Raw genomic sequence first — 16,166 nt, forward strand, 5'->3', positions numbered from 1 at the left:
AATGGGTGGGTAATGAATTGATATATAAATTATACTAATTAGTTAAATTATAACAAAGAGTTGAGCATCACGTATTTTAAAAAATATTTAAATAGTTTAAATATAAAACCGTTAAATAAGTGGTCAATTTTGAACCAAAAGGTGGATGGCAAGGGTATTTTGGACCCAATAGGTGGGTGAAAAGGGTATTTTGGAGCCAATAGGTGGATGGAGGGTAATTTTGTACCATTTTTAATACTTTGAGGATATTTTAGGCCCTTTTCCGTTCAAATAAAGTCTTTTACCTTAGCAACCTCAGCCCTCAATATATATATATTTTTTTTTAAAAATAATGATGGATTTGCAAAAGTGGGTGGCAGCTAATTCTAGTCAAAAAACAGTCAAACAAAAGTAAATAGTACTCATATACAAAAAAAAAAAGAAAAAATTAGAAATCTAAAACAAAAATTCAAGAAATAATACTAAGAAGGAATCTTGAACTCAGCTGGCAAAACCAAATAAGGTTGGCGGGTAATAATACAATCGAAACAAAAATAAATTATATTTTTTAGTTGTTGAAAAGGTAAAAAAAAAATGCTTTGTTTTGTCTACAAAGCTTAGATAGTTTTTTGGTGATGAACAGATATATATTTAGTAATATTAAAAACCAAAAAGATTGTTTTTTTTTTCTTTTCTTGTTTTCATCATGTCTTGGGGAAATTAAGCAAAAACCCACTTAGTCCATTTATCTCAGAAATGAAATTTTAATTTTAGAAATCAGCAAATCCCAATGATTTTATGATCTGGGGTTCTTCTCATAGTACTGGAAATGGAGAATTCTGTTCAAGAAATGCATCAAACACAGCCTGAATTTGATTCTTCTGCTCATTCTAATACAGTAAGTTCCCCTCTTATTTTTTTTTTTGGTTTTTGGTTTTTTCATATGGAGGAGGTTGGGGTGGTGGGGAAGGGTTGGTGAGTGTGGTTCTGTACAGAAAGTAGTTAAAGAAATGATTTTTATTCTTTTTCTTATGTGGGGTTTTCTTGAATTTAATGTTATTTGGTGATTGGTGAAGAAAAGATGTGAAATTTCTTGAAGTGGTAAAAGATGGAATGTGAAAGATTTGATTTTTCTTTTTTTATTCCCTTTTTGATAAGTGAGTTTGAATGAATTGGTTGGTTTGAGATATTTATGGAACTACTTTAGTTAGTTTGGAGCTAGAATGGGTTCTTTTTTAATATAGCCGACCCTAATTTATTTGGGATTGAGGCGTAGTTGATGTTGTTGTTCTTAAAGAAGTAGTAGAAAGAAAAGAAAGTGTCTCATTTTGGTATCCTCTATTAGGATTTGTGTTATACTTATCATTCAGTTTTAGCATATTAGTGAAGGTTCTAGACAAAGTTGCAACTTTCGGCTTGCCAATGAATTGAAATTAGACGATACATGTTTGTCAACTCATTATGATCTAAGCTGATTAATTCTTGATTTTGTGGTCTGCAATTTACTTGTATGGAAAAAGAATGGAGAGAGAGAAGAAGCTACTCTAGTGCAGCAGCAGTCAACAAGACGGCCAAACCTCTCATCTCTGCAAATACCTACAAGATCTTTGGAAAATGCTTTATCCAGCTTTACAAGAATAGATGTTCCAAGTCCTAACTCTGCCAGATCAGGGTTGCCCCCAAGGCCCCACTCCGCCAAGTTCATGTCATCTATGAAGAATCTGATTCCACAGAAAAGCACTAGGGCAAAAAATGTAACTCACGATGGCGAAAAGACAGTTCTCATTATCCCAGACATGCCACTTTCAGACAAGCCTTCAACTTCAAGGTCATTTTCTCTCAATAAAGTTTTGTTCTCTTCAACGACAAAATCAATCCGCTCTTTACCAGAGACACCAATGGGAACTGTGGAAAAGCCTGCAGAGGACAATTGTTTGGATGATCATTCAGAGTTAATTGTACGTCATATGTCCTAATATTTTCTTATTTGGATACACTTTTTTCGTGCGTACTCTCACTTTTTCTGTTTGTACTATTAATTTATTTACTGACAGAAACCTGAAGCTCTACAGCATATGAAGCGTTCATTTTCAGTGCCTATACATGTTAAAAGTGGAAGCTTAAGGAGGACGGATTCAAATGGTGGTCTCATCCGTGTAATTTCCAAAGTCGTTCGCACAACCACAGATTCTGATGCCTCAGCAGACATACCACAAGGAACCGAAAATGGTATGCCAAATTTTCGTGCATCCTGGCTCTTATAAGTTTTATACTTGTCACTAGCTTCTCCGATTGGATAATGCTACACATGTGAATTTAATAGTGTATTTATGAAAAACTGTTTTGGTCAATTTCTGAACTAAAAAGGTTCTCGCTACAAGCCTTCAACACTAACTGTTTTACATCTGTATCAATTAGTATACCTGTTTGATTTTAAATAAGCACCTTTCTTGATGTAACTGTTGAAGTTTGTTTATGTATCGTCAGCACCTTCTTCTTTAATTTTTTGAGAAAGACCACTTTTTTTTTTAGTTATCAACATCTCGAATCTCTTGCAAATGAGGTAATGAATTATTTCCATATTATTAGTGAGAAGAATAAGTCTGGAATCTATTGTCTGTGGTATTCAGTAGGTATTGAACAGTTTATCCTTGAAGGTTATCAAATTTTGCAAAATAATTTGTATATTCGATCAGTCTTGAACAGCTACTAAGATGTTAACTCTACTCTGCATATGTATGTCTCTCTCTGCACATTGGAAATTACATCCACTTGTGAGTTAGTTGACATTCTTTTTGGCTATAACTTTTTTTCTTTGCTTCAGTTTTTACATCCCAGTTTATATCGACATTCTTTCTACTTTTGGTACATTTCAAACTGTTTGACACCATTCCAAAGTATTATTCCCTCTGTTTCATTTTGTGTCTTAGTTTTGATTAGGCACGAAATTGAAGAAAGTAAAAGACTCTTGGATCTTGTGGCCATACAGTGAGGGTGTGTATAACAACATATCAAAGATTATTCCTTGAATCTTGTGGTCTTAAATTTATCATGTCATTCCTGTAAGGAACTGTTGTTACTAAATATAAAAGGTGGAATTCTTTTCGAAACAGACTAACATATAAATTGGTATAGAGGGAGTATTATCCTATACAACTTTCAAGAATTCAAATTCAAGTAATTAAAATATATGATTTGATGTTTCTCGGTACTAATATAGAATGTATATCAAACTAAACATTTTGGACTCGTGTCTAGTCAAGGCAATATGATCTGTAGATCTGAAATTCAGTTAAAATAGGTCTTTGTTCCAGCAGCTTTTGATAGATGTTCTATCACAACTTTAAATTAGTAAGGAATAGAATTGGCTCTGTGTAATGAGAAGTATACATTTAAGAGGATGAATAATGGTGAATGTGCTTAATTATGGAAATTACTAACTTCTATTTGGTCGTGTTCATTTTCTTTGGCTCCTGGTAGTAGATAGAATCGTTGAATGCGTTAGGACTATTTGATACTTCATATAGGTAAACAATTAAGAGTTAAGGGAAATGAAGGCTGCTGTCCCTCTCATGGTTTGAGTACTTCCTGTGGTATCTGAGCTGATTGTCTCTAGATGAGTATAATGGTTTTTCTCCTTTGCTATCTACAGCGACAGATAATACTGGTGAAGATATTCCCGAGGAAGAAGCTGTTTGCAGAATTTGTTTTGTTGAACTTGGTGAAGAAAGTGAAACATTTAAAATGGAATGCAGCTGCAAAGGAGAGCTCGCACTCGCTCACAAGGCATGCACCTTAAAGTGGTTTAGTATAAAGGGTAACAAGATCTGTGATGTTTGCAAGCAGGAAGTACGAAACCTCCCTGTAACATTATTGAAAATTCAAAATCCTCCAACTGCTGCCAGAAGGTCCCAAACTGTAACACAGCAGAGAGAAGTGCCTCGTTACAGGCAAGTCCAGCTGATAATGTTTTGCACCTTTCCTTACTTTCACTTGAATTTTATGTGAATCTTAGACTTAAAAGATGTCAGATAAATATAACCGACTAGTTTCTGGGAAGACGTTTATCCCCTGTTCAAGTTTAGTTATCCCCTGATCAAGTTTAGCACATACTGATAGAGTTCTAATTCAGACTACGTATGATATGAATATGTATTGTCATTCCTCAACTCTATGACTGAATGACTCACAACATGATTATTTTTTTGAATTGTTCGGTTGAGTATTATCTAAATTATAACATTTGCATTAATTTGTAATAACAAAGGAAATTTATAATGCCATAAAAAGAACAAAAAAGATTATTAATTCAAAAGTATCTGATGTAACAAACAAACTAAACAATGAAAAAATGGTATTCCTTTAGTGTAACAAAATAAGATATATATATGATCTCATAGAATGTACAAAATATTTAAAAGCTTCACAATATTTAAGATCAAAATAAGAATTAGAAGTGAATTAAAAAAAAATTCTAACTAACTATCAAGAAAAGGGATCAGTACCTTTATTGCAAATTAGATGCAGCCATGTAGTGACTTGTAGTGTATTGGTTTATTTATAGAATTTCACAAAAAGAAATTGAAAAGTTCAAGTTACTGTTGGAAGCTAAACTGTTGTAACTTCTTTCCTAATAACTTTTCTTTTATCAATTATTTAACATTAAATAGAATTTCATTAAATTACACATCAATTGTTGATCTTTAAATTACCTATAATTAACTAAATATAATTTAGTTTTTAGAGTTTATAAAAGGTACAATCTTTTTAGTGGTATTATTGGAATAACTCAATTTTATAGGGTTCTTTTGGTATTTCAACTTTCTTTTTTTTTGTTCCCACTTTTAGTAATATATAAAATAATATATATATATATATATATATGATAAATTAGATTCTAGGCAGATTCTTTCTGTTTTGCAAAATTTAGCTTCATGCATTTAGATTTTATTTGCCTTTGCAAATCAGTCAAGTAGTGGACATGACAAAAATTTGGAAAGCTTTTGATTCTTGACATGATGCACACTGTAAAAGACGAGTCGCTAGGAAATTTTATTCTTAAAAACCTGTGCAATTACTGAACTTATGAACCCCTAACTAAGTCTTGACGAACATTACTAATTCTGTTCACAATTGTACAACATGTTTCTGATTGATTAGCTCCCGTTTAGTCATAGATTTTGAAGTTGAAACTTAGAAATTTGAGTTTTCAAGTTGTGTTTGGACATGCATTTTGTTAGGAAACTATTTCAAGTTTTGTGCGCGAAAGTCCCAAAAAACTGGTCTGAGCCAATTTTTGGGAACTTGAAAATACTTGTAGTTCAGATTTTCAAAATTTGATCCAATCTGATGCACAAACAAATATTTGAAGATAACATTTCAAAATCTACTCCCAAAATCTATGGCCAAACTCTAGCTTAAACATTTGGAATCTTTTGGTTCTCTACATGATGCACCTGGAATCATGAGAACTCTAAAATCCTAAAAATCTTTTAAGATTTTAAACTCATGAATGCCCTGGATCTTGAAAAACATAATAGGTTTCTTCACAAGTGTAGAACAAATTTTAGAATGAGATTAAACTAATTAGTTTCGACCTATCCGTGCGCATAAAATGCTTGAAGATGGGGAAGGGAGAAGGCAAGGAAAAGTTGTGGAGTCTCAAGTTTTACTACCTTCTCCCATTTTGCTTTAGCCAACAGGGAGAAAAGTGAAGACTGCAAATAGTTTATTTGGTGAGAAGCTCCTTCATTGCTAGCACCATACACTTGAAAAGTGAGATTCTCGAGGCCAAGCTGAAAATACATGCATAGATAGTAGGTTAATAGCAAGGCCAACAAAAGAAGCTTGGGCGGAGCTGTATGAAGAGCTAAAGTATACATACTGTTCAATTTTACATAATAAAGTCACTACTAGTTGGACCAAAAATAAAATATTTAAGCAATTGTGTGACAATGTGCTGCTCTTCTTATCGTTCCTCCTATGTGAGCAAGAACCAGCTGCTCGGCTTTGGAGAGAGGTATAGGCCGTGGGTCTACTCCTTCCCGTTGTCCAAGTTAGGTTCCACCTTTAGCTGAGGAGGGGAATTCAAATCGATTGGCGGTCACCCCAAGCTAGTAAAGATATATTAAAGATTGAGGAGGATATCTGATCAAATTCTAGTGAAATTCAGCACACTGAAGAAAGATTTAGACTACTGTGCTTTGGGATACTCTAGACATCTCTTCCATTCTGTTCTTCTCTTCTTTTCCACTGCATAAAGAGTGAACTATCATCTTTTGTAGCTTGACATTAAACCTTCTGATTTCTGTCGATTATACATATAAATTCATAAACTAAGCTTTACCTGCACTTCAGTGTTTGTTTGGTGCCCTGATGGTATTTATGCCATGATCCTTGGTGTCAATAGTTTTCATTTATTGGGTGGTACTTTTAACCAGGTTGTTCTAAATATTGATGAGTATCACATGGAAATTGGTTTGTCACACTTATTTGGGTATTGCCTTTTTCTTTTGCTGTCGACAGAGTCTGGCAAGACGTACCTATCCTTGTCATGGTCAGCATGCTTGCATATTTTTGCTTTCTGGAGCAGCTTCTGGTACTTTCCTTTTGTTTCTTCATTACTATTTATCTTCCTATGTGAGTTAAAGTGCTGTGATGATCTAAGTAAATCTCTAGTTCTATTTATTTTAGGCCAAGTTGCCTAATTGATACCTTGTTTATAAAGTGGTATACAGTTTTGTCCAGCTTTTTGCAATGTTTATTTTTGTAGAGTTCAGAACCTATTTGAGCCACAAATTGATAAAATTAACTCAAGTAAGCCACATTTTTAGAATGTAACTAAAATAGGCTTGCAGAAGACTTAGTCCATTTTACTAGATTTTTCAAACGATAGATGTTAACATCTAAATTTTGATATTAAACGGAAGAAATTCTTCCACTTTATAAAAATGAAGAAAAACTTCTGTTTAACATAAAAAGAATTCACTTTACCAAAGTGTGCTGGGGCCCTTCCACTTAATCAAAACGTCACTACTTTCACTTTCTTCTTCACACTCTCCCTATGCCATCATTTTCAAAAGAATAAAACGAATCTCAACTCTACAACCCAATCCCATGTAAAAATTTGAAGGTTCTCTAGACACGATTTGAAGATTCTCGGTTGATTGGAGTCCCATACAAGATTCCAAGATCGAAATTCACAACAGATCATTACTTAATTCGGATTGACAAAATTTTCTAATTAGGCATTTATTTCTTTTCATCTTTTATTCAAGATTAATATAAAATCAGTGGAAGATTCAAAATGATATTGTTGTTCTAGTTTATTCGAAATTATGTTGGTTAGGTTGCCTTTTCCCTTTCGAATTCATGTTGTTGTTCTAGTTGGTAACTGGTATACTTTTTTTTTTCAACAATAAATTATCAAATTTGACATGCTTTTGTTTGACCCTGAACTTGACATGGTTTATTTATATAATTAAACCACAAATTTATCAAATTTGAAATTCAATTTCTCAATTTTCTCTCCTGTACCAACCTTGTTACTATTAAGTCTATATTTTTTGGGATAAGGCATAATATGTTGCCCATACAAGATTAAGTCTTTGTTTTGTCAAGTTTACCTTAGCTTACTTGTTACCAAAATTGGTGGTTAGACTTGAATCTTAGTGTGGGGACATGTGTGAAATAAAAAATCTCTAGTTTTGGCTCTCAATTTGACTGAAAAGACAAATATTGACTGGCCAAAGAAGATAAAAAAGGAAAATAGTGAATCATTTTGTTTTGACTAGATTGGTAATTAGTTTGGACTTGAGATGTTGCTAATTGACTAATTGTTTGAATAAAAAGAAAAATAGTACTGAAAAAATAGTTTGGACTTTATACTACTAAGTTATGTGTTCCCGTAATATATATTTTATTCAAGTTTCTTATTTGATTGTTATAAGTATGGTATTGTTATTTTTTTTGGAATGACCAAATTGAATTAGGATTCGGTAAAACTTCTAATTAGTAATTTTGAATTAAAGAAAATAATTAAAAAGTATCATTAAGAATTAATAGAATTTTTTCTTACAATATATAATGGAGCGTGTTGTGAACATTGGCTGGTTGATAGTACACTTCTCCATTCTTAGCACGAGTATAAGTCAGAGTCGTTAAGGAAATGTGAGATACCGTTTAGTAATCTTATGAAGACTATTCATGAACGATGCTTGGAATTTATTTCGTTTGCACCGACCTCATGAGTGTGTTGAGATCTTACATAGGTGTATGATGTAGTTTGCATAGGTAGGATGCAGTATGATTGTGCCCTTGTTATGATCATGGTTGAGCATGAGAGGGCGGAGACTCATTGCCTCCATTTACTCTTCGATGAGGTCATGATTACGTTGCAGGATGTATAGATCTTGTTGGTTTGGGCATTGACGGTGATGCAGTGTACCTACAGGATGCTGCACAAAGGAGTCGACCATGACGTACTTTGTTAGAAATACTCATAGGATGCGTCGTAGCACCTACCCATATGGATGGTGCGAGTCAGGTGAGGATATGTAGAGCCGGTAGGAGATGCTACTGTAGTGAAAATGGTTAAGAAGATAATCAGATTCTACATGTTTGTTATTGGGGGCATCTTATTACCGAAAATGTTGGAGAACCTTGTGAGCTTGCAATACCTAGCATTTCTAGATCCCATCCAAGATGTAGGTAAGTACAGTTGGGGCAGTGCAATCTTGACCTACTTATACCGTGCATTGTGTCAGACATCTAGTTGTGTGGCAGTTGACGTTTGTTGATTTATTCCTCTCTATCTCAGCTACCTCCTCACCATGAGAGGCTGAGGCTATATCCCGCTACCACTTTGATGCAAAATTTTGCAACTTAAAAAGTCCTCTCAACATCGCAATGCTGGTACCAGTGGACTGGACAAAGTCAAACGCTACATCAACCTGTAATGTTGACTTGCCCTATAAATAATTATCCATACCGCAGGTACCACAATCTATAATATGCCTCATAGGTACCATCATCCACCATACTCTTGGCGCTAATTGCCATAATCATGAGAACACTTATCCAACATCTCAAGGACTTCTTGTCCACACCTCCTATGCTGATCACGTACATGGTGGTTTACATGGTGGTTGGTTTCCCAACTAGGGATCGTAGGTATGTTTTGGGGACGACCAAACTGACGTATTACTCTATCAGGTGTGTATACCTCAAAATTCTCTAAGCAAAGCATAGACATGCACACCATCTCTAGAAAGCCAACACGTTTAAAAACTAGTACAATAAATAGCAAGTTTGAGTTGAATTGAATGTAAAACCAACTATAAGTCCTCACTTAAGTCTTAGGAGAAAACAAAGACACCATTACCGGTAGCTTTTCAGAAGTCGAGCTTTTGATAGAACTCAACAACAACCTTTTGACTTCGCACACCCATTAAGAAAACATTAATTAGAAGTGTATTTTACAAAACTAACTGTATTAATGATTGTTATATATTTCATTTTATATCAAATTCTTGGTCCTACTTTTTTATTTTGAACTCTAAAACTCCTGATAGTTAGTATGATTCTTACATTAACAAATAATTTGGTGGACACCGTACACTTGAATTGTACATATATTGCATTGGTATTGCATAATCAACGAGCCTTCATGGATGACATGTGTGCTTATGCGTTGCTTAGAGATTGTTGAGGTGCACGCGCCTGATAGAGTAATGCGTTCGTTTGATAGTCTCCAGAACGTACTTGCGATCCCTAGTTGGAAAACCGACCACGATGTGCATGATCAGCGCATATAGATTGGATGGGACAACTTCTTTCATGATTGGGGCAATCAACGTGAGAGTATGGTGGATGATGGTACTTGCGAGGGTAGGGTTTTTTTATAGGCAAGCCTGCATTAGAGGTTGATGTAACGTTAGACTTTGTTCATTCCACTAGTACTAACATTATGATGTCGAGAAGACTTTTTAAATTGTCTAATCTTGCATCAGAGTGGCAATGGGACGTATCCTTAGCTTCACATGGCGAGGAGTTAGAGCAAAAGGAGAAGAATAAATCCACAAATGTCATAGATGCCCGACATAGTGCACGATATAAGTAGGCCAATATTGCACTGCCCCAACTGTACTTACCTACATCTTGGATGGGATCTAGAAACGCCAGGTATTGCATATAAGGTTCCCTGGCATGTTCGGGAATAAGATGCCCCCAATGTAGCAAGCATGTGATGAGTCTGACTATCTTCTCAATCCTCTCTACTGGAGTAGCATCTCCTACTGGGTCTACCTATAACTGATCTTGCAAGTAGCCAGTAATGTTATGTATCCTCATGTGACTCGCACCAACCGTATCGCTAGGTGCTACGGCGCATCATGTGAGTCTCTAACAAAGTACGCCATGGCCGACTCTATTGTGCAGCATCATGTCGGTATATCACCGTTGATGCGCAAACCAAACAAAACTTGCACATCCTGTCACATAATCGTGACCTCACCAAAGAGTAAATGGAAGCAATGAGTCTTCGCCCTCCAACAGTCAATCATGGTCATACTGCATCCTACCTACACATACTACATTATACAACCCAGACCTATGTAAGGTCTCCTTAACATGCTCGTGAGGCTGGTGCAATTGAAATAAATATTTAAGGCATTGTTCATGCGCAATGTCTTCATAATACTACTAAACGATATCTCACATTAAGATGACAAGTCTGACTTATGCTGGTGTTGAGAGTGGAGAAGTGTATGACCAACCGACCAAGGGTTCAAAACAACTCCATTATATATTTCAGGGAAAAAGGTTTGATATACCCCTTAACTTTGCCATTTGGAGCTGATATACCCCTCGTTATGAAAGTGGCTCATATATGCCCTTACCGTTATACAAACGACTCACATATACCACTGTCGTTACAAAATGAGCTCACATATACTCTTTATTTAACCGAAGTTAAAAAATTAGTTTTAAATTTATATTTTTTAGTTTTAATTTTTTTTAAAAATTATTTAGAGCTATATATGATTCTTCTATCAAAGTTCAAGGTATATTTTAATCTTTTTCATACATAAATTATTTTTTGACTTTTTTTATTATAATTATTTGAGTTTCTTATTCTTATTTTTTTTTCTTTCATTCCTTAGTTTAAAGAAAAAACTTTAAATTATTTTTTTGTCTATATTGTAATTTGATTTTTGCATTCGAAGACAAAAATTTGGTCATCTACAATAAATTTTGCAAGAATATTAGTGAAAAATAAATAAATTTGATTATCAAAATAATAATTCTAAATTAGTCATTGAAACAAAAAAAAGTTTAAAAAAAATATTTTTGACGAGGATTAAATTTACTCATATGAGATTATATCTTTTAGAAAAAAATTAAATTAAATTTTTTTTTCATTTCCGTTAGAGGAAATGGGTATATGTGAGCCATTTTTTTTTATAAGTAAGGGTATAGATGAGCCACTTTCATAACAAGGGGTATAGTTGAGGGGATATATCAGACCCTTTTCCCTATATTGTAAGACAAAATTCTATTAATTTCTAATGGATACTTATTAATTATTAGCTTTAATTTAAAATTACTAATTAAAAGTTTTACCAAATCCTAATTCAATTTAGTCATTCCAAAAAGAAAAACTAGTAACAAATAAATATAGTATATATTATGGAGACAGATGACTTACTAATATAAAGTAAAAACTATTTTTCTCTGTATTCAAACAATCAGTCAATTAGCTACATCTCAAGTCCAAGCAAATTACCAACTTAGTAAACACAACGATTCCTTACTTTCCTTTTTTTCTCTTATCTGGCTAGTCGATATTGTGTTTTTAAGTCAAATTGAGAGCTAAAACTAGAGGCCTTTTGATTCCACACTTGTTCCCGCACTAAGATTCAAGTCTAACCAACAATTTTGGCAACAAGTAAACTAATGTAAATTTGACAAACAAAGACTCAATCTTGTATGGGCAACTACGCGAGTTCTGTGTGCAATCTGTATGTTTCTTTATCTATACACAACATATTTTATGTTGTCCCAAAAAATTAATATATAGAGACTTCATACTAAGTAGGTAGGTGCCCATAACTTTGTATTCTTTCACAGGGGAGAAAATCGAACTTCAAAAAATCCGTGGTTAATTATATGAACAAATCATGTCAAGTTTAGGGATGAACAAAGGCTTGATAAATTTATTATTGAGAAAAAACATATCAATTACCAACTAGAGCAACAATATGATTTCGGACGAAAAAACGGCAACCTAACCAACAAAATTTCGAATAAACTAGAACAACAACATCATTTCGAATCGTCCAGATCTTTATATTAATTTTGAATAAAAGATGTAAAGAAATAAATACCTTATTTTTTTATCCGAATTGAGAAATGATTTGTTGTGAATTTCACTCTTGGAATTTTTCAACGGGCCTCCAATTCACTGGGAATTTTCAAATCATGGCTAGAGAGCCTTCGAATTTTTAACGTGGGGTCGTGTTGTAGGGTTGATACACGTTTTTTTCTTTTGAAAATGGTGGGGAACTATAGTGCATAGGGTGAGTGTGAAGAAAGTGTGAGTTTTGATGTAATAGTGTATGACCCCCATCACACTATGGTAAAGTGAAACTTTTTTAGATGTAAAATGGAAGAAAATCTTCCGTTTTATAAAGTGGAAGAATTTCTTCCGCTTTGTCTGCCATTAAAATATTAGATATAATGTAATAAATAGTTCCACTAAGCCTATTTTAATTACTTTCTAAACACGTGGACTACTTGTGTTAATTTTGTCTATTTGTGGCTCAAATAGGTTCGGGACTAATTTTTGTACTTAGTTTATAGGGTTTGTGGAACTTTTATCCTACTTTTTTGGAATAGGCAAATCGCCACATAATACCCCAAAGAATTCCTCCCAAATTAATTAATCTTTTGACAGAAAAATTCATGTGCAAGTTGTTGATCAACCTTAATGATGGTCTTCTTTTGGGGGGTTGAACCCTCAAAAGTACCGGTGAAAGAATCTTTTTTTAAAAAACAAATTTGGGGGTAGGGGTATGGGGAATGGGGAGGAGGAATAGAACTCTCACCAACTAGGTGGGGGAGTTCAGGTGTCAACCATATCAGCTACTAAGATTCTCCACCAATAAAAGAATCACGTTTAAGACTCATTTTTAATCTAAAATTAGTACAGTAAAGAGGAAATCCCATTTTTTCAATACATAAATTGAGTCATGATTTATACATGTTTTAGTTATGTAGGATTGTAAAATGATAGCCAAGCACCCTACTTGGTCTACTGAATTTTATACAAAGCAACAAAAATGCTAACAAAAATGGTATAAACTATGCTAATTTAATTACATGAATAATTTCCTTCCAAACCAACCACCAAACAGTGCCTTGGGGTTTCATGGGCACATTTCTAATAAGTATGACAACAAATCACAGACCCTATTAACTATGTATCAAAAGTACACATTCGAGAAGTTTGTCAAAATATACAACTCCTATAACGCTGGTTACTAAATGTGATTTTGGCTTTATTTATTCACTGCTCAGTTCCTCTGTCATAACCATCATGATATTCATATTCAGCATTCATGTTATTCATGTTCTAAGTTGAGTATGGAACGGCATGTTACATCACAAGCTTCTTGAAAGCGTAGATGGGAGTAGTTTGGTATTTTCTAATCATGTGTGTGGGTAAATTAGTGCAGCTCGTTGCTGCAACACTTTATCATTATTCGGTATGTCCCTAAAACTGACTGGGTTGTGAGTCTCTTAATGTCAGCTTGGAACGATGTTTAAAATTGTCAAAATATACAGTACTCCAATTAAAGCGACAACCACTTGCATTCACATTGTGTTTGATGTATAATATTGTATTTATTAATTTCTTTTCTTGTATTATGACAGGTGTCTGACTTAGGCGCTCGTGCTCTTGCGATCTCTTTACCTTTCTCTTGTGTTTTAGGCCTCCTTTCTTCTTTGATAGCTTCTACTATGGGTATGATTGTCTTTCCCCTCTTTTTTTCCTTATCAGATGTCATTTCTGAAATGATTCCATCTTAAAACTTCTAGTTCCTGGCCATTTTCTGTCAATGGTGACGTTAGCTCATAGAAACGTAGGATAAGAATGCACATTCAACACAATAATTCTCCTTTTGCACTTAACTTAAATGTGTCCAAATAGATTGTGGCTAGAGAGAAAAAGAACGCTGTTAATCCAGTGAATGCATGTTGAATTTTTCGTCTTTAGATATAAAAATAACTAAGAACTGTAAAATCACTGTATATACAATTTAAAAATAGTATTATGTGCAATGTCACCATTTCCGAACTTGAAGTTGACTCAGTTTAGCATAGGATTTGCACGCGACTGATAAGTAGCCACTTAGTTGAATTTTGATCTTTAGTATACATGGTGAAGTGTTTGGATAAATAGTTCTGTGCGATCAACCAAGAGCTGCTTGGCTTTATTTATCCACTGCTTGATTCCTCTCTTAACCAAGAGCCGTTTGGACAAACTGCTTATCATGATATAATACATACCACATCTTTTAGAAACTCCGTGTGTTTTTGTGTTAGCTCATTCCTTCTCATTTTCTACACATTCCTATTGATTTTTTCCCTTGGAGGGATGAGTCTTTTTATTAAGAATTATATTTACATTGTTTGGCCATTTGCAGTCGGCAAGAGTTACATATGGGCTTATGCTTCATTTCAGTTTGCAATAGTCATCCTGTTCGCCCATATATTCTATGCAGTGGTAAGAATCTTTCATTCTATAATTTCTTATAGTTCCCAGCTTTCTTTACTCTTATGTATGTTGGCAGAGAGAGAAAGGGGTGGGGGTGGGGGTTCTGTTTAGACTGCAGGGAAGACCATTGGTGTTTTCACTTGCAAAAATAACCGATACATAAAGATTTGCATAATTGCTAACGTGCAGCTTAACGTTAGTGCACTCCTATCGGTGCTGCTTTCCTCCTTCACTGGGTTCGGTATTGCAATTAGTACCAATTCGCTCCTCGTAGAGTATTTGAGGTGGAGATCAAGCAGACGCCTTCGATCATCCCCTGCACAGACAACCAGTACCGTGCAGCCGCACAGTACTCTGCCTGTTCAAAGATATTTTAGCTACATCGACAACCCCTCAGGACAACAACATCACCACAACCACCGCCCCCATAATAATCAGCAGCAACAACAACCATTGCATCCTGTAGTTGGACAATCAGAAAATCCGGGGCTGCCAGAGATCAGGATCCAGACCGCGTAACTCGGAGTAGTAATATTTTTGTATTATGAGGAATTCCTCATCTTGTGCTTCTTTTAGTAGTACCATGAAAAATCACTTGGTACTAAGCTGCACAAGGAATAGGCTAAATATAATATATGGCATTAAAGGTGGGGGAAAATTGGAGAAATAGGAAAGCTTGTAGAGCATTTTATCATCAATAGTATTTGGAATCATGTAACTTTGAAATACTTATGCTACTTTATTAAATACAAAAAAGGTTTCTGCTTAAAAATTTGAGTTCTTTCTGAATTTCCTTCTTGTTCAATAACAACTGCAACATTGTTATCATGTCGTATTATCATCATGTTGTCACTTTGAGTTCTTTACATTGTACGCACAATTACAGCTCTGATGACTGACTACCTCAAATCTTTCTAGGGACATATTTTCCAGTAGCCAGTGGTCATCCAAAACCTTCCCCTAACCTTGGAGCTATCTCGGCCGAGAGCCATAGTTAGTTGTTGTCTCCATTTGGTTATTTCTTCAACGTTGTTGATACTAATAACAACCAGTCACATGATGGTTCTAGATGTTGTGCTAGATTGAGATATGTAGCATCAGGTGTACTTCAATTTTGTGTATTCAGGTGAAAAAATTGAGCATTTTAATGTTAAATTGTTACTAAATATTGTTTTAAAAAATGTCATAAAATAAAAAAAACCATCCTCAAATAATAAAAGTTTTAAGATAGAGTCAGAGGCACTATCCTCGAATAATAAAAGTTTTCAAGCTTATAACTTTGGTGTTCTTTACTTTGTTGAGGTCAGATGCTCTCTATGTATTCTTTTTTTTAAAATTTGTTTTATGGGAACTACTAATACAGATACAAAGTCTCCAGGAAAAAATAACTATCAGAATATTACTATTA

General features: G+C 34.3%; 1 protein-coding gene across 1 annotated transcript; it reads left to right on the forward strand.

Annotated features, from left to right (window-relative positions):
* Window positions 1–457: 457 nt before the first annotated feature.
* Window positions 458–15,547, forward strand: LOC107024015. Its single transcript, XM_015224888.2, has 8 exons — window positions 458–877; window positions 1,500–1,937; window positions 2,034–2,208; window positions 3,632–3,929; window positions 6,505–6,577; window positions 13,915–14,005; window positions 14,688–14,767; window positions 14,948–15,547. Exons 1-8 carry the CDS (start codon window positions 809–811, stop codon window positions 15,275–15,277), a joined length of 1,554 nt encoding a protein of 517 aa, XP_015080374.1. The 5' UTR covers window positions 458–808; the 3' UTR covers window positions 15,278–15,547.
* Window positions 15,548–16,166: the final 619 nt, after the last annotated feature.

The sequence above is a fragment of the Solanum pennellii genome, chromosome 7 (genome assembly GCF_001406875.1).
Source record: "Solanum pennellii chromosome 7, SPENNV200".
Classification (NCBI taxonomy): Eukaryota; Viridiplantae; Streptophyta; class Magnoliopsida; order Solanales; family Solanaceae; genus Solanum; species Solanum pennellii.